This window comes from Colletes latitarsis, chromosome 7, assembly GCF_051014445.1.
Source record: "Colletes latitarsis isolate SP2378_abdomen chromosome 7, iyColLati1, whole genome shotgun sequence".
NCBI classification, from domain to species: Eukaryota; Metazoa; Arthropoda; class Insecta; order Hymenoptera; family Colletidae; genus Colletes; species Colletes latitarsis.
The window spans coordinates 3,909,993-3,929,603 of record NC_135140.1 but is presented as its reverse complement, the minus strand read 5'-3'; the positions used below and the strand labels follow the sequence as shown (position 1 = coordinate 3,929,603).

At 34.7% G+C, this 19,611-nt stretch overlaps 1 protein-coding gene across 3 annotated transcripts in view; it reads right to left on the bottom strand.

The window, feature by feature from the left end:
• Positions 1 to 19,611, bottom strand: part of Mmp2 (Matrix metalloproteinase 2) — a 175,688-nt gene that overhangs the window by 14,060 nt on the left and 142,017 nt on the right. For all 3 annotated transcript variants that reach the window (XM_076768070.1, XM_076768071.1, XM_076768072.1), the window contains 2 exons: positions 15,669 to 15,811; positions 9,050 to 9,208 (listed from right to left, as the gene is read on the bottom strand). In XM_076768070.1, coding sequence (XP_076624185.1) covers positions 9,050 to 9,208; positions 15,669 to 15,811 — 302 coding nt within the window. The remainder of the gene's footprint in view (positions 1 to 9,049; positions 9,209 to 15,668; positions 15,812 to 19,611) is intronic.

Sequence of the window (19,611 nt, the reverse complement as noted above, 5' to 3'; positions counted from 1 at the left end):
AATTGCACGTCAAACATTGGAATTGTTTGCCCGTGGTTTACGGGTTCTTTGGTTTCCCGCGCGAAATTCTCCGCGTCCGGAGAAACGAGATTTCGGGCGTTTCTGTTTATTTACTATTACGTACGGGGAACTTGTAAAGTTCTTCCACCCGGTATGAAAACGTCGAGTTTACACAGGGTGAAAGGAAAGCCGTGGGAAAAGCGTGTCGACAAAGAAGAAATGTGGAACGATAAAAGAAACACGAGTACCGTAGCGGTAAAACTCGAGTGGAAGTTTCGATTAAACAGCACGCCGCGCCGCGGTATGGAAACTTCCAGCGGGAAAACTTTGGGTCCTTCAGGAAGAAAAGGGTAATCGGAAGGGTAATTAAGACAAAGAGCAAAGTGTCTTAAGGGGTACGTTTATTACGCATCGTAACACGATAAGAATAAACAAGATTTCGAGCACAAAGAATCTGGGAAAACTAAAATCTAGAAAGAGAACAGCCAATCGAAAGACGGTAAATTATTTTTTGATTACCGTTTGGTAGTTTTAGTTAGAAACAAACTCGAAGCGAACAATATTGAGATTTATTTTTATATGGTTTTAATTACTTACAACGATTCCTGTTTAAAAATAGCAATAGAAATAGTTTTAAATAGTAGATTCCAACGAATAATAGAACTATTATTTTATTTTGGAAATTGGACCATTTTTATGGAGTTTTTCTTACTTTACGGAGCTAAGGAACAATCTTTTGAACATTCTTGGAATTTCTAAATATTTCTTCACCAACATACGCGTTGTTTGAAACGTTAAAATCCTCCAATCCGTTCAGGAGTTATGATTTCTTAAAGATATGCATCAAATTTCAGGGGAAAATGTCATGTATGGTCAGACATTACATTTTCGATAAAGAATTTTTTTCTCGAAAGTGCGTAGGATTTCGATGGTATGTCTATTCACCAAAACTGATTGTAATTATCCCCCGCAACTAAAAATATTTTTTTTAGAACGATTTGAAATTTTTCAATTTTGTCAAAAAATTTCACATCTACTCGAATTTTTTTCTCGAAAGGGCGTAGGATTTCGAGGGTATGTGTATTCACCAAAAATGATTGTAACTGACCCTCACAATGAAAAATAATTTTTTTAGAACGATTTGAAAAAATTTTTTTTTGGCGAGAAATTTAGGCAACCTACCCCTGTCGATTTTTCTTAAAAATTCGATTTCGATTTTTAATAATTTTGTATGATGCCCTACAGAAAAGTTGTCTAATACTTTTTTGTAGGTACCCATAGTCTCTACTTCAAAAAAAAGTTTTATTGAAATATATTCACTATTGTAGGTGTTATGGACGTTTGAAAACCGGACCTTTTTTATGAGATTTTTCTCATTTTCCGGGGTCAGGAATCAACTTTTTGTAAATATTTAGAATTTCTACATATTCTTCACCAAAATACGCGTTGTTTGCTTTTTGAAACATTAAAATCGTCCAATCCGTTCAGGAGTTATGATGTTTTAAAGATTTGTATGAAATTTCGGGCAAACATTTCTGGGCAAAAATTATATTCTCGGTGAGGAATTTTTTTCTCGAAAGTGCGTAGGATTTCGACGGTATGTTTATTCACCAAAAATGATTGTAATTATCCCCTGCAACTAAAAATATTTTTTTTAGAACGATTTGAAATTTTTCAATTTTGTCAAAAAATTTCACATCTACTCGAATTTTTTTCTCGAAAGGGCGTAGGATTTCGAGGATATGTGTATTCACCAAAAATGATTGTAACTGACCCTCACAATGAAAAATAATTTTTTTAAAACGATTTGAAAAAATTTTTTTTCGACGAGAAATTTAGGCAACCTACCCCTGTCGATTTTTCTTAAAAATTCGATTTCGATTTTTAATAATTTTGTATGATGCCCTACAGAAAAGGTGTCTAATACTTTTTTGTAGGTACCCATAGTCTCTACTTCAAAAAAAAGTTTTATTGAAATATATTCACTATTATAGGTGTTATGGACGTTTGAAAACTGGACTTTTTTTATGGGATTTTTCTCATTTTCCGGGGTCAGGGATCAACTTTTTCTAAATTTTTAGAATTTCTACATATTCTTCACCAAAATACGCGTTGTTTGCTTTTTGAAACATGAAAATCCTTCAATCCGTTCAGAAGTTATGACGTTTTAAAGATACGCAAGAAATTACGAGGAACCCATTTCTGACCACATATTAGATTTTCAGTAAATAATTTTTTTCTGGACAATGCGTAGGATTTCCAGGGTATATCTATTCATCAAAAATGATTGTAATTAACCCCTGCAACTAAGAATAATTTTTTCAGAACGATTTGAAAAAATTTTTTTTCGCGTTTCTGAAACAACACATTTATTAGATATAACCGTGTCTATAAACAAATTTTTTTTATAAACTTAAACCATTGTCCCAAATTTTGATATCTTTCTGTTCCTCGTTTCAAAAACCGATTGAAATTAGTTTGGACGGATTTTCTTGTGCCTCGATTGAAAAATTCGAAATCCCGAATTTATCAAGTGGTATCGTCTTGTCTGATTCCAATTGTTCTCTGGCCTTTGTCGTTCAATTCGTTCGTATTGAAACTTTCCAAAAAAGTTTCCTTTTTGTTCCGATTTATCTTTCTCTTGGTTCGCTGGAAATGTTCAATCAAGCACGAATCATTGTACGTTAACTCTGGAACCAGCAGCGAGGCACTCGTGGTCGCGTATTCATGTTTTTTTTCATCCTGAATCACTTTCGACGTCTTCCATGAAAATCCCCCGCACGTTTCGTCGTGTATTAAAATCCTCTCTTGCCTCGCTGTCTAGTTGAACGTGCTCGTTTAACTTCAAATTTTATCCACGATGTTCCGACGTGAAAATTTCCAGCTTTTTTCTCCCGTGGAAACGTCACGACACTGAACGTGTAGTTTATGCGACGCGCCACGGGGATAATCGACGTGCTACGTTCAAAGAAATGGGATCCAAAATTAGGCGAAATACAAATTTAAAAAATAGCGAGCGGATTTTATTACTTTAAGTTCACCTTTCTGATGCATTTTTCTTTCTGAAATGTCTGCAGACACTCTCAAACAATTTTTATCGAACACACATAATGAAAAAAAAAATGACGAATTTAGCGAATGAAATAATGCAGCAAACCTCGGAAAATTTTTACGATAATTTGTCTTCTTTACAAGTTGGTGGCCGAAAATGGATAAACAGAGTGTCGAGGCATTAAACTTTTCTAGTAACGATTATTAAAACAATCTGGCACGCGACGCTTCGATTACCTGTTGTAATATGCATGTAAATTTGTTCGCGTTTACTATAATGGCGGTGTAACCGAGCCGTAGAAACGCTCTGAAAATTAATGTTTCCCCGCGAAACGGTTCTTCCACTTAGAATTTAATGAAACGATTACTCCCGGCGAGTTTTCATCCGCGAAGAAGGAACGGGGAAAGATATTGGTTTGTTTTCGCTAAATGAAAACCATTTTATTTCCCCTCCCCTTTCGCCCCCCAGCTTTAAAACCAGCGTTTGCGTTTGTATCAGAAAACAATTAAGCACAAACAAACATCCGGCGATATTTATGGCAGGAAAGGGGAGAGAAGTGTTTGAATTTTAAACGTCGATACGAAAATTATAATTTATTAAATAACATCCGGAGGAATATAAAGTAAAAATTATTAATGATTCCAGAATATTAATTCTATTAAAAGTTGGATCTCTCAATTTTAATAGTTTAATTTCGCAATTGGATTGTATCAGAAATTATAAATTTAATATTGCTTTCAATATTTTGTATTTTGCAGAGTGCAGAATAAATTTATATAATTTAAGTGACTATGATTTATTAAATAACATCTGAAGGAATATAAAGTAGAAATTATTAACGATTTCACAATTTTAATTCTATTAAAAGTTGGATCTCCCAATTTTAATAGTTTAATTTCACAATTGGATTGTATCAGAAATTATAAATTTAATATTGCTTTCAATATTTTGTATTTTGCAGAGTGCAGAATAAATTTATATAATTTAAGTGACTATGATTTATTAAATAACATCTGAAGGAATATAAAGTAGAAATTATTAACGATTTCACAATTTTAATTCTATTAAAAGTTTGTTGGATCTTCTAATTTTAATACTTTAATTTCTCGATTCGATTATATCAAAAATTATAAATTTATTATCGTGTTCGATATTTTGTATTTTGCCGATTGCAGAATAAATTTATATAATTTAAGTGATTCTATTTATTAAAAATAACAGCAACCTACAAACGTTTTCATTCGTTGCTAATTGCTTTGTTTTCGACGCGTTCCGAAAGCTCGTATTTTCGCCCGAGAAAATAAATTCATTATTTTTCTTATACCGCGGAAGGAAAAAATCTCGAAACAAATTAATCGGTCGAATTTCCATCGAGCCGCGTAATTGGCGCTCGCGGGTAAACGATAACCTACATTTTGTTAATGAAAATAACTGACGGAATCGAATTACAGGATTAATTGCGCGATTAAAATTAAAGGGTCGAATTAAACTGCGGAATATTTGTACAGCTGCCGTGGACCGTGTTTCAACCGTTCGAATAATTAATGATTTTTGGAGACGAACGACGAGATTAGAAATTACTGTGGGGGCTAGGTGGTAAAATAACAACTCACCAGACTACCCCACAATTATTACCATTTATTATAAACACGCGGGTGAATGGTGTGAGGCACACACAGACACACGTAGGTTAAGTTATACTGTCGTTATCGGATTTGCAATTATTACGCGTCTTCACCAGACTGATATGTTACGACGTGCTCAACGGACTGTGTATCGCCACGACGTCTTCACCAGACTGCCTGCTTTCTTAGAATCTACTCCCTATACAGGGTGGGGCAGTAACTATTAGCACCTCAGATATCTTGGAAACTATAAATTTCACAGAAATATTTGCTAAAGTAAATTGTACAGTACGAAGGGTGCTATTGGGTGGCGATAATAGTTTTTTTGCAGGTGGAGGTACTTCGGATATTTGAAGGTTACATTCATTTTTTTAAATGGATCGGTATGTTTTTGCTTCCGTATCACGATAGAGGATCTTAAAACGAGTTCAATGACCTATTATACAAGGTCATTGAAGGTTATAGAAAGTAGAGAAAGGCTATAATACTTACGGTTTTGGTAGTAAATGAAACATACGTATTGTCAACAGTAGAGGAATGCGTAATGCTTACCGTTTACTTCACTGAGAATAAACACTGCTTGAAGGACACTTTAATAGTTTGCAGAGTAAGATAAACATCATAAGATTAGTATCGATAAATCGGTCAATCCTGCACGATGTATCCGTTTGAAGAGCAGGTTGATATGCTTCTTATTTATGGCGAATGCCAACAAAATTCTGTAAGGGCGAAAAACTTGTATGCTGAACGATATCCACATCGGTCTCAGCCTTCGCGTCAAACATTTAAAAATGTGTATGATAAACTTAGGCAAACCGGTAGTTTAAGTGTTCGTAAAAGTGAACGCCAGAACGAGTAATTAACGAAGAAATGGAAATCGGTGTGCTCGCTAGTGTGTCTAGAAATTCTCATATTAGTTCGCGACAAATTGAACGCGAATCTGGCATTAGTAGGAGGAGCGTACTTCGCATTTTGCACCGTCACAAATTTCATCCGTATCACGTTAGTCTTCACCAAGAATTGCATGGGAACGACTTCATGAATCGCGTTGAGTTTTGTCGATGGGCTATACGTCAGATTCAAAACAATGAGCTTTTTTTTAATACCGTCTTATTTACTGATGAAGCAACATTCACAAATCACGGGAATGTTAATTTGCATAACATGCATTTATGGGCAGCGGAAAATCCACATTGGCTGCGACAGGTTGAACATCAAAAACAATGGTCTGTGAATGTATGGTGCGGTATCATAGGTGATCAAATTATTGGACCTTATTTTATCAATGGAAATTTGAATGGCAACGTCTATGCTAATTTTATTAAGGATACATTGGGTCTTTTGTTAGAAGAGTTACCTTTATTTACACGACAAACCATGTGGTATCAACATGATGGATGCCCAGCACATTATTCATCGATTGCGCGAAGGTAACTCGATGAAAAATTTCGAAATCGTTGGATTGGACGCGGCGGTCCAATATCGTGGGCAGCTCGTTTACCAGACATAACACCTTTAGATTTCTTTCTGTGGGGAACACTGAAAGAGAAAGTGTACAAAGAAGTACCAACTACATCTCACGATATGTAACAGCGAATAATTGCAGCCTGTGCATCAATAAGTTCTGACGCTGTAAGACTTGCAAGTCAATCAATCGTAAAAAGAATCCAACGGTGTATTGACAGTGATGGTCATCATTTCGAACACCTACTATAAACATGTTTCATTTACTACCAAAACCGTAAGTATTATCGCCTTTCTCTACTTTCTATGACCTTCAATGACCTTGTGTAATAGGTCGTTGAACTCGTTTTAAGATCCTCTATCGTGATACGGAAGCAAAAACATACCGATCCATTTAAAAAAATGGATGTGACCTTGAAATGTCCGAAGTACCTCCACCTGCAAAAAAACTATTATCCCCACCTAATAGCGCCCTTCGTACTGTGCAATTTACTTTAGCAAACATTTCTGTGAAACTTATAGTTTCCAAGATATCTGAGGTGCTAATAGTTACTGCCCCACCCTGTATACACTCCTTACCCTAATAGACAAAGGGAGAGAAAAAGAGAGGACAGAAAGACGGAAAAACGAAACTGAAAAATATCTAGTGTAGGAAAAGTTTAGCTAGAGTGAAAGAGGATAATAAAAGTCAAGAGCCTCGCCGGGCCCGGATCGGGGTGGTCCGAGGCCCAGGCGAAACCTTGAAGGAAAACAGGTGCCTCGTACGGCTCTGGTCGCCAAGTGTTTAACAGGACGACCAGGCTCGCACGAGACCCTGGGAAAATAGAAAAATAGAAAGCTTAAAACTAACCTTTCATTCCATTCCCATTCATACTCTGGCATGGGCGTAGTGGCTATACAATGGCCGCTACATTACAATTAAACCCGACACACACGGTGTATAATATTTCCACAATCACGATGCGTCGACTTGGCGTACTCCGGGAGACAAATTGTCGAATTAAACCGAAAGCTTCGAGGCGAGAGGGGATAAGTTAATCTTCTAACTTCCACTAGTGATCACATCCTAATTCTGGTGAATTATGCCAGTAATTTATTTCCCCTTAATACATAATCTCGTGTTACCAGACTCGGGCGAAATTTATTTTAAATTGGAACCGAAAGCTTGGCACGCTTTACTTTTAAATAAATAATTATACGAGACTACCCAAACACAAAATGTATTTGTATTTGCTTTAAGAGCCGAGTAAAACAGTTTATTAAAATATTCCAGGCGTCGAATGCTAAAAATAAAAAAATTGGAAATAATATTTTTCCCTTAGAATACTCGACGAAAATTGAAACTAAACGTTTCTACGACGTTGGTACAAAGACACTAGGAACACAGGACGTGGATGTGGAAGGGGGAGTAAAAAAGTATGGGTACAGAGAAAATGGCGGAAACACTGGTTAAAAAGAAGAGAAACGGTGTGGGGAAAAAATCACGAGGAGGGGATGGAGGGGGATGAATAAAATCGAGAGGTGCAGAGTAAAGAGGCGAGACAAAAAGAAAGGAGGGGCTATGGAGGTGAACGGGACAAACGGTGGGAGCGTGTAAAGGGCAAATAGGAACGCGAAGGGAAGTGGGAAAGGGTAGGTAAAAACAGAAACCGGGGAAGGGCAGACAGAATACGTTTGCGATTCTCCGGGATCTGCAAAGCTTTCCACTAAATCATTCGAACGTACGGCCGACATCCTGCTGGAACTAAAGAGAAGGGTAGTACGTCCTTTATACTTTATTCACGTTTCATTTCACCCCCTGTTGTTAGCAACCACGAGGACACGTCTTCCTCCCGCGATTATCCTGCGAAAATTGTTTTTCCCCGATTTCTCCTGAAATTCCTCGCACCGGCCATGTATTTTTCATACTTCAATTATCACGCGACGAACACTCATAAATACGAGAACCGTTCTCGTTGAACGGAAACGAGAATCTTCGCCCGTTTCTCGATCGCCTTCCCCGGATATTTTCCTCGTTTTCGAAACTTTCTATCTACATGCAATTTTTTTTCTCGTTTTTACAATACTTACGTGCTTTGAAAACTTTATTAGATATTGAATATTTCGTTGGGATACGTGTACGAAAAATGGAGTTCACAGTGATTAATGTAATTTGAAAATAATGTTAGAAACCCTTATAATAATATAGATAATTTACTGGTTGTTTCGACTTGAAAGAGGAAGGGAGAAATTCTACATGAAAAACCAAGTCGAACATGTGGAATAACATTTTTTCATTCGAGGCTTCGTTGTCGAGAAAATCGACTTTGAATATTCAGAGGTATGGCAAGTAGAAATATCAAGGTATGGTCAGACAGAGATATTAAAATTCAATTATCTCGAGAACGAAACATTTGACTCAAAAATGTTACTCTATACTTTCGACTCAGTTTTCCACGTAGAATTCAGAAATTATTGGGAACAATTTGTATTTTTACAAGGTGGACGTCAGCGCAAGTAGAAATAATCAATAATGGTTCCAACTTTCTTTCTATTCGTATTTAATTTTTGTTTGTCATTTTTCCTTGATATCCAATTGTTTCAAAACGAAACGTCGACCTCGCGGGAACTGAACAAAATTAATTCGTGGATTATCGTTAGAAAAATAAGTACCATGATAAATAGAAAATTGTCTGAAATCAAGGTTTCAGTCGCGTAGAAAATTTGGTCGATTATTAATCTTGCGGCTAACGCGTTAATAAATAATTTCTGACGTTTCTAGACCGGAAAAAGATAAGAATCGTGGGTCTCGGGAGCCACCTGTAATTCCGAAGAAATACAGTTATGGCAAAATAAGCGGTCCGGGATGTACGAGAGTGACATAATTACTAGGTTTGGACGTAATTATCAAACACGCAGACCCACTTACCGTACATCTGCCGAATCCCGTTTCGGTCGTCCTCCGGTAGCTCGTAATTAGAGCTCAATCCTTGGTACCACGGATACATGAGTGCTCCAGGAACGGAGCTGTGCGCCAAGCCGAGAGAGTGGCCGAATTCATGCGCCGCCACCGCGAAAAGGCTGGTCCCTGAAAGCCAAAAGATACGAGGATTCAACGTCTTACGCGACCGTCCATTCACCGGGCCACTCGCTTTCATTCGCGTGATTCGGATCCTTTAGAAAAAAACCGTAGAAATCGGACGTAAATACGATGCAACGGACTAACGATTTTCATCTGAAAGGGAAAATAAAAGCGCGCAAAGGATGAAAACATGATTTCCGCGGTGTAAGACATTCGAGGCTGCTCGGTAGTCGCCATTTTATTCGTCTTCGAACCCTTTTTGGACCCGTGTAAATTACCACTCCACAAAAAGGTAAATTCTAATAAGATAGACATTTTCAACTTCACGAGTACTATTTACGAATATTTATTTTTTCTGTAAAATTGAAACATCTGTTCGTTTATTAAAAATCGTTCTAAACAATGAATAATATCAGGCGGACAGAACGGACGAAGAAAAATTTGGAATATATTTTAAAGATTTGTCTTTGAACCCTTTTTGGATCTGTGTAAATTATTCACTCTAAAAAATGGTAAATTCTAATAAGATAAACATTTTTAACTTCACTAGTTCTATTTACGAATATTTATTTTTGTAAACATTTTTGTAAACAAACAATATCAGACGGATCGAATGGACGAAGTAAGAAAAATTTGGAATATATTTTAGACATAAAAGCGGGCGTTCACTTTGTAAATATTATTTTACATTAATTGCGTGGATTTGGCGCTGGTTTACGGGGCTTTTCTTTCGGCAGCTTTTTTATTATACCTTCGTTCCATTTCGCTTCGCATCTAGGACACTCGATTCGAATGTGGGTCGGAATCATAAAATTAAAGCTACCAGGTACGAACCGGGAAAAGAAAGCCCTATCATCGCGCTGAAAACCAAATAAATTTGATTGTTTCCTTTCTTATCTGTCTACGAACAATATTACAGACTTTTTGTTACGATTTTATCTTCGAAAGCTTTACTGGACTTTGCATATTTCACTGGAATACGTATATGCAGAATAAAGTTCAGACTTTGGAGGCCAGAATTAGTAGAAACAGTGATTAACGTAATTTGAAAATAATGTTAGAAACCCTTACAATAATACAGTTAATTTACAGGTTGTTTCAATTTAAAAGAAGAAGAGGGAGATTCTACATGAAAAACCAAGTCGAATATGTGCAATAACATTTTTTCATTCAAGGCTTTGTTGTCGAGAAAATCGACTTTGAATATTCAGGAATATAGCAAGTAGAAATATCTACGTATTATCAGACGTGGACATTAAAATTCAATTATCTCGCAAACGAAATATTGCACGCAAAAATGTTACTGTATACTTTCGATTCAGTTTTCGACGTAGAATCTACAGATTATTCGAACAATTTAATAATAAATAAATTGTTATTCGGTTTGCTCCACCGTGAATAAAATTGCCATGCGTCGTCGTTCGATTCAAAAATATCGACTGTGCACAATGTTATTTCGAACTTATATGAGATTTCCGGTCCCTGTCAGTACACAATCCATTAGCAAAATGTCGAATCGGTGTCGATACTTCGTAACGAGAAAACTTCCCGCCGCCCAAGACTCTCAACAGATTAAACTAGTTGCAAACTTTCCCCAAACCGAGTCGAATCAAAAATACTTTTCGGGGGCCTGTCTGGCAAGAAAAATAGCCAGAAAATAGTTTCGTACAAAACAGAAATGGTAAAACTTGGCTAGAAACGATGAACGAAAATAATTTTTTCGAAAGATTCGACATCGAATAAAATTCTAAAATTTACTAACCAGTGTGGCAATTATGAGTCGTGGATTGCAATTACGAGTGTGTCGTGCACACTGATCGCGAAGGTTGTCGAACATCAGTCGGTGGAAGATGGATTCGTGCACAGAGGCCTGTCACTGTATCTTGGAAGTTTCCTCGTTAGTAATTTTCCCCACCGCGATACTTTGGAATTTGAACGTTAACAGCAGCTGACTACGATATAGCGAAGTCAAGTGTGCTCTTAATCAAAAGCCCTACTCGAGGACGAGCACGAAAATAAGTGGAACGAATTACGGTTGTTCTCGGAGGGCGCTTCAGATTGCAGAGTCTCGATATCCCGCGAAACTTGCTCGAAAACTTACAAGACGTTCTTACTTTTAAAACGAGTTGGCCCAGCCTTCTTCCGGTGATACCTTTTTCCTAACGAATAACTCGGTTGTCGTTTCTCCGGTCAAGATCATTCTTTATAGGGCAAACAATTTGGAATTTGGGACGATAAATCATTTTAATCAATCTTTCATTTTATCGTTCGTAGATTATTTCTCAGTTCATGAATTCACAATTGAAGTTATTTTTGTTTTAACGAAGAACCAATTTATAAACGAAATATTGCATTTATATAAAATTTTAAATAACAAATTGTATCCTTTTTCACGAATTCAGCTTTAAAATTATAATCATTTATTTTTTCTATAAGTAGAACTAATTTATAAACGAAACAAAGAATTCATGTAAAATTTCAAATAGAAATAACATTTAATATTATCGTTGCGAAAGAAGATTTTTTAAAAAGTAAAATTCTTATCCAAAGTTAAATAATCGTAAAAATTAATCGAAGAGATACGTAGATATAGTAAAAATAATAAAATAATGTAAAAAAATTTAGAATGAATGATTTTCAGATAGTTTATTCGTATCTGGTGATATTTAGTTACAGAAAATGGCGACGACAAGGTTACCAGAGAGATTATTGTCGGTGCCTATCGATCGCGACAGGGATTTATTTGTCAAGCGAATCGTTGATATACGAAATCTGACATAGCGAGCTAGAATTCAAATGAGAGTCTCTAGTGAAACCAATCTCGGAGGATGCTAATTTTCCAATGGATTTGCAAATTGTGGTATCCCGGTTCCTCATCGTTTATGAATGTCCTGCGGCTCCTGACGCGATGTGTCAGCAAAGATATTAGCAATTCATATCTGATATTAACGTCGATCGAATATGTTGTCATTCGTTGCATCGTGTCAAATTATCGTCAAAAATGTTATGTGAAACGAAAGAGTCGTGTATTATGAAATGGACCTGATCGTAACCTCGAAGAGAGTTTTCGGTACAATGTCCCGGGGATTTGTTTCTGGTGTCGACACCTATCTCCGGTTTGTCCAGATAGTAAATTCTCATTGTTAGAGTTTGGAGGTCAGGATTGTTTCGGGATCAACTTAGGTATCAGGCATTAAATCCCTCGGCCCATTTGGCCGAGAATTCAGCTCCGAGGCTTAAGTTTCGCGTTTAGATTAGATCCGAGGACTGGTTCTTCAGCGTGGATTAGGTCTCAGACTTAGTAAACGAGCCAATATCTAAATTACTTCCTGTTTGAATTATCAAAGGAAATCCCATATTCGACGTTTCTTCTTCGGTAACGACGCCAAACAATAAACATATCGATGGAATTTAATTTACTCGAAATTATTTTATTTTCTAATTTTCAATAGAACCTGTCTTGGACAATTTTTTTAAACGATTGCCTTGAGGTCGTGTCCAAAGATTCCCCTTTCTCGCGATTATAATAATTTCAGTATTTTATTCCATCACACGTGCACATATTTTGCATACTCTTACCATATTCGTAATTTGCATTCGCAGTGGAAAAATAATCCTCCGTTGGTAACGATATTAATTAATGGAAACGCGTCTTTCGATTAATATAACTATATGTCGGTTAATTTTAGACGAACAATTGTAATTCTTTATTATTTATCTTTGTTATCCTAACACAAGTCATACACAAGAGGTATGTTAGGGTGTAAGGAAGAGGAATACAAGATAAAGAGCATGAGAAAATCTATTCAATAAATGATGGAGAATCTTTATTTAATCTGAATGTAACCGAGTCTTTTCCCTAACCATATATTTACTTTTTTTATATTTTGTATTAATCGTCTGTGAAAGTCAAATGGATATATTTCCAATATTTATAGAGGGTACATAGATTTGTTTAGGATTTTGAAGATTCCAGAAAGATCAAATCTATTTAATATATGGAGCAGAATCTTAAATTAATCTCAATGAAACCGAGTCTTTTAGCAAAAATAACTTGTGACAAATAAAACTGAGCCTCCCTAACGATACATTTACCCTTTTTGCATTTTCAATTAATCGTCTGTGAAACGTCGAATGGTTATATTTCCAATTTTTATAGAGGGTACATAGATTTGTTTGGGGTTCGAAGATTCCACAAAAAAGAAAATCTGTTTAATATATGGAGCAGAATCTTAAATTGATCTCAATGAAACCGAGTCTTTTAGCAAAAATAACTTGTGACAAATAAAACTGAGCCTCCCTAACGATATATTTACCCTTTTTACATTTTCAATTAATCATCTGTGAAACGTCGAATGGTTATATTTCGAATTTTTATAGAGGGTACACAGATTTGTGTGGGGTTTCGAAGATTCCATAAAGAAGAAAAACTATTTAGTATATGGAGCAGAATCTTAAATTAATCTCAATGAAACCGAGTCTTTTAGCAAAAATAACTTGTGACAAATAAAACTGAGCCTCCCTAACGATACATTTACCTGTTTTACATTTTCAATTAATCGTCTGTGAAACGTCGAATGGTTATATTTCCAATTTTTATAGAGGGTACATAGATTTGTTTGGGGTTTCGAAGATTCCATAAAGAAGAAAAACTATTTAGTATATGGAGCAGAATCTTAAATTAATCTCAATGAAACCGAGTCTTTTAGCAAAAATAACTTGTGACAAATAAAACTGAGCCTCCCTAACGATACATTTACCCGTTTTACATTTTCAATTAATCGTCTGTGAAACGTCGAATGGTTATATTTCCAATTTTTATAGAGGGTACATAGATTTGTTTAGGATTTTGAAGATTCCAGAAAGATCAAATCTATTTAATATATGGAGCAGAATCTTAAATTAATCTCAAAGAAACCGAGTCTTTTAGCAAACTTAACTTGAGACTGATAAAACTGAGCCTCCCTAACGATACATTTACTCTTTTTATATTTTCAATTAATCATCTGTGAAACGTCAAATGGATATATTTCGAATTTTTATAGAGGGTACATAGATTTGTTTGGGGTTTCGAAGATTTCAAAAAAAGAAAATCTATTTAGTATATGGAGCAGAATCTTAAATTAATCTCAATGAAACCGAGTCTTTTAGCAAAAATAACTTGTGACAAATAAAACTGAGCCTCCCTAACGATACATTTACCCGTTTTACATTTTCAATTAATCGTCTGTGAAACGTCGAATGGTTATATTTCCAATTTTTATAGAGGGTACATAGATTTGTTTAGGATTTTGAAGATTCCAGAAAGATCAAATCTATTTAATATATGGAGCAGAATCTTAAATTAATCTCAATGAAACCGAGTCTTTTAACAAAAATAACATGTGACAAATAAAACTGAGCCTCCCTAACGATACATTTACGCTTTTTACATTTTCAATTAATCGTCTGTGAAACGTCGAATGGATATATTTCGAATTTTTATGGAGGGTACATAGATTTGTTTAGGATTTTGAATATTCCAGAAAGATCAAATCTATTTAATATATGGAGCAGAATCTTAAATTAATCTCAATGAAACCGAGTCTCTTAGTAAAAATAACTTGTGACAAATAAAACTGAGCCTTCCTAACAATACATTTATCCTTTTTACATTTTCAATTAATTGTCTGTGAAACGTCGAACGGATATATTTCGAATTTTTGTAGAGGGTACATAGATTTGTTTAGGATTTTGAAGATTCCAGAAAGATCAAATCTATTTAATATATGGAGCAGAATCTTAAATTAATTTCAATGAAACCGAGTTTTTTAGCAAAAATAACATTTGACAAATAAAACTGAGCCTTCTTATCGATACATACCCTTATTATATATTTAATTAATCGTCTGTGAAACGTCAAATGCATATATTTCGAATTTTTATAGATTGTACCTAGGTTTGTTTGGAGTTTCGAAGATTCCAAACGGCGTGATCGATCGAAAATGACGATATAGGAATATGGCGTAACGGGAGAAACCTTTCATCGTCGTTCCTTTATTTCTTCTCGGTCACGGGGTGACCGAATTGGCGGATCGCCAAGGTATGGGGTGACTCGATATATATTGCCCCCTCCCCCCGAAAATTCCTCGGTTCAGGAATCTTTTCTTCCATTTGCGAGTCTCTATAAACTTTCTTCTCCGTGAGCTTTCTCCCCGTCGTAAAATCCTACTTTGAATTTCAGAACTTGAAACTGCCAAGCGGGCGAAAGCTCGTACCCGGGGCGTTTCCAGCTCGTTCCGTTACTTTAAAATCGTCCCACAGTCCCCTCCTCCCGTTAATCTCGGGGTAAACATTTTGTTTTTCGACGAAATTTATTTTCCCTTTCGCGAACGATGTCGTAACGGGACGTTTCCCGCGTGACGATATTCCACCGTGTGTCGCGATAGTCGGAAAGAAGAATGAACTTTATCGAATTTCCCGTTACCTTCTTCGTTGCTGTCGTCCTGCAGCAGCCATATTTCTTCCTCGTCGAAATGAACGTCTCCGCCGCGATCTCTGCCAGGAAAGAAGGCGTGTGCCAGGATCTGGCCCCTGCCATCGAAAGGATATCCATCACCGTGATAACCACTGAAACAAAACGCAACCATTTATAGTTAATGCAAATGTCCTGGTTACTCGAACGTTCGAGGAAAAAAGTAAGTTATCTTTGGAGATTTTACTTTTTATGAAGGTCATCAAACTTTCAGGGACCAGCGTTTTGTTATTTATTTATCTCGTGACAAGACATTGAACAAACTTGCCGCAGTTTCAGACGACATTTACTTTCACTAAAACGGTAAAGTAAAAAAATAAATGCCAAGAATTTTAAGATGAATATGATGGATAGGTTGAAGTTAGGGAACTACACAGAATAATAGATCACAATACTAATTATTCAACTGCGGATCTTTATGCAAATTATAATGTATTTATTTGTACCAAAGGAATTAAAACGATTGAAATGAATACACGAACAATTGTATTATGCAATGGAAATGAAATTTTCGAAAATACAGTGGAGTAAACTGTTTATGTAAAATGGGAGATTTGTAGAGGGTTGCCTCCACCCTTAAATATTTCATTTATATTTTTGCATGTTAAGTGCAATTTTGTAGTTTTCTGAGAATTAAAATTTCCCAATAAATACATAAATATTCGCATGAATTTTAGTAGCTATTTACCTTGCGGGTGAAATTGGTCATTTAAAATTTTTTAAAAATCAATTTGCTGGATTTCAGTGGTGTGGAAAGAGTCTAGATAACGAATGATAAAAAAATCGCAAAAGAAGGATATCGAGAGCCGTATGAAGCAGTTTCAGGATTAGCCCCGAATGCCGTGATATCAGTGGCGTATCGGCTGTCTAGATAATCGACGGCCGCTCGCAAGGGGAATTTAATTACGGGCAGGCCAGTATGGCCCGTCTCCTTCCGATCCGGAGAAAAGCCGAATTAAACGGACCGCAAAACTAAGGGATGGATTGCGCATCGCCGTGAGAACTCGGATCTGCTGTAACCGTTTGAATAAATAGCCAGCGAACCGAACGGAACTTTTGACGCGCAATTACTTTTCTGTCCACCATATTTCTTACATCCAATTTCTTTATTCACGTTTCCATTCAGTAGCGTCCTACGAATAATCGTGAAGAGATGCACGATTGAAACTATTAAAATTTATTAGAAAAATTCTCATTCGAATCGAACATGAATTAAGTAGTATTATAAAGTAAAAGATTAATGATTCTGTAAAATAAGAGATTTACTTGTAATTCGTATCAAAAGGAGTATATTCGAGTCACGTGACGTTTCTACTCAATAGCGTTCTACGAATAATCGTGAAGACATACATGGTTCAAATTATTAAAATTTATTAGAAAAATTCTCATTCGAATCGAACAGGAATTAAGTGGTATTATAAAGTAAGAGATTGGTGATTCTGTAAAATGTGAGATTTATTTGTAATTTGTATCAAAAGGAGTATATTCGAGTCACGTGACGTTTCTACTCAATAGCGTTCTGCGAATAATTGTGAAGAGATATACGATTGAAATTATAAAAATTTATTAGAAAATTTTTCATTCGATTCGAACTAAAATTAAGTAATATTATGAAGTAAAAGATTAATGATTTTGTAAAGTATGAAATTTACTTGTAATTTGTATCAAAAAGAGTATATTCGAGTCACGTGACGTTTCTACTCAATAGCGTTCTACGAATAATCGTGAAGAGATACTCGGTTGAAATTATAAAAATTTATTAGAAAAATTCTCATTCGATTCGAACTAAAATTAAGTAATATTATAAAGTAAGAGATTGGTGATTCTGTAAAATGTGAGATTTATTTGTAATTCGTATCAAAAGGAGTATATTCGAGTCACGTGACGTTTCTACTCAATAGCGTTCTGCGAATAATCGTGAAGAGATATACGATTGAAATTATTAAAATTTATTAGAAAAATTCTCATTCGATTCGAACCGGAATTAAGTAGTATTATAAAGTAAGAGATTGGTGATTTTGTAAAGTATGAAATTTACTTGTAATTTGTATCAAAAAGAGTATATTCGAGTCACGTGACGTTTCTACTCAATAGCGTTCTACGAATAATCGTGAAGAGATGCACGGTTGAAATTATAAAAATTTATTAGAAAAATTCTCATTCGAATCGAACAGGAATTAAGTAGTATTATAAAATAAAAGATTAATGATTTTGTAAAGTATGAAATTTACTTGTAATTTGTATCAAAAGGAGTATATTCGAGTCACGTGACGTTTCTATTCAATAGCGTTGTACGAATAATCTTGAAGAGATACTCGGTTGAAATTATAAAAATTTATTAGAAAATTTCTCATTCGATTCGAACAGGAATTAAGTAATATTATAAAGTAAAAGATTAATAATTTTGTAAAGTATGAAATTTACTTGTAATTTGTATCAAAAGGAGTATATTCGAGTCACGTGACGTTTCTATTCAATAGCGTTCTACGAATAATCTTGAAGAGATACCCGGTTGAAATTATAAAAATTTATTAGAAAATTTTTCATTCGATTCGAACTAAAATTAAGTAATATTATAAAGTAAGAGATTGGTGCTTCTGTAAAATAAGAGATTTACTTGTAATTCGTATCAAAAGGAGTATATTCGAGTCATGTGACGTTTCTATTCAATAGCGTTCTGCGAATAATCGTGAAGACATACATGGTTCAAATTATTAAAATTTATTAGAAAAATTCTCATTCGAATCGAACAGGAATTAAGTGGTATTATAAAGTAAGAGATTGGTGATTTTGTAAAGTATGAAATTTACTTGTAATTTGTATCAAAAAGAGTATATTCGAGTCACGTGACGTTTCTACTCAATAGCTTTCTACGAATAATCGTGAAGAGATGCACGGTTGAAATTATAAAAATTTATTAGAAAAATTCTCATTCGATTCGAACTAAAATTAAGTAATATTATAAAGTAAGAGATTGGTGATTCTGTAAAATGTGAGATTTATTTGTAATTCGTATCAAAAGTAGTATATTCGAGTCACGTGACGTTTCTATTCAATAGCGTTCTGCGAATAATCGTGAAGACATACATGGTTCAAATTATTAAAATTTATTAGAAAAATTCTCATTCGAATCGAACAGGAATTAAGTAGTATTATAAAATAAAAGATTAATGATTTTGTAAAGTATGAAATTTACTTGTAATTTGTATCAAAAGGAGTATATTCGAGTCACGTGACGTTTCTATTCAATAGCGTTGTACGAATAATCTTGAAGAGATACTCGGTTGAAATTATAAAAATTTATTAGAAAATTTCTCATTCGATTCGAACAGGAATTAAGTAATATTATAAAGTAAAAGATTAATAATTTTGTAAAGTATGAAATTCAGCTGTAATTCGTACCAAAAGGAATATTATGTATACTGTTCTCGGCTGCCATTAAGGTTCCACGTGAAAAATATTAAAATAGAAGTAAATATCGAAATTAATTAAAAATTTTTATTCGTATCGTATTGACATGGAATTTATATAAATCTGTAAGTACCAGACTGTTTCCTAGGTCACGAATTCACCTTTAAAATTACAATTATTTATTTTTCAATAGCGAACTAATTTATAAACGATATATAGAATTCATATAAAATTTTAAATAGAAATAACATTTAATCTTTTCGTTGCGAAAGAAGATTTTTTAAAAAGTAGTAGATATAGTAAAAATAATAAAATAATATAAAAAAAAAATGTAGAATAAATGATTTTTAAATAGTTTATTTGTATCTGGAGATATTTAGTTATAGAAAATGGCGACGACAAGGTTACCAGAGAGATTATTGTCTGAGTCTATCGATCGCTACAGGGATTTATTTGTCAAGTGAATGGTTGATGCATGGTTAAA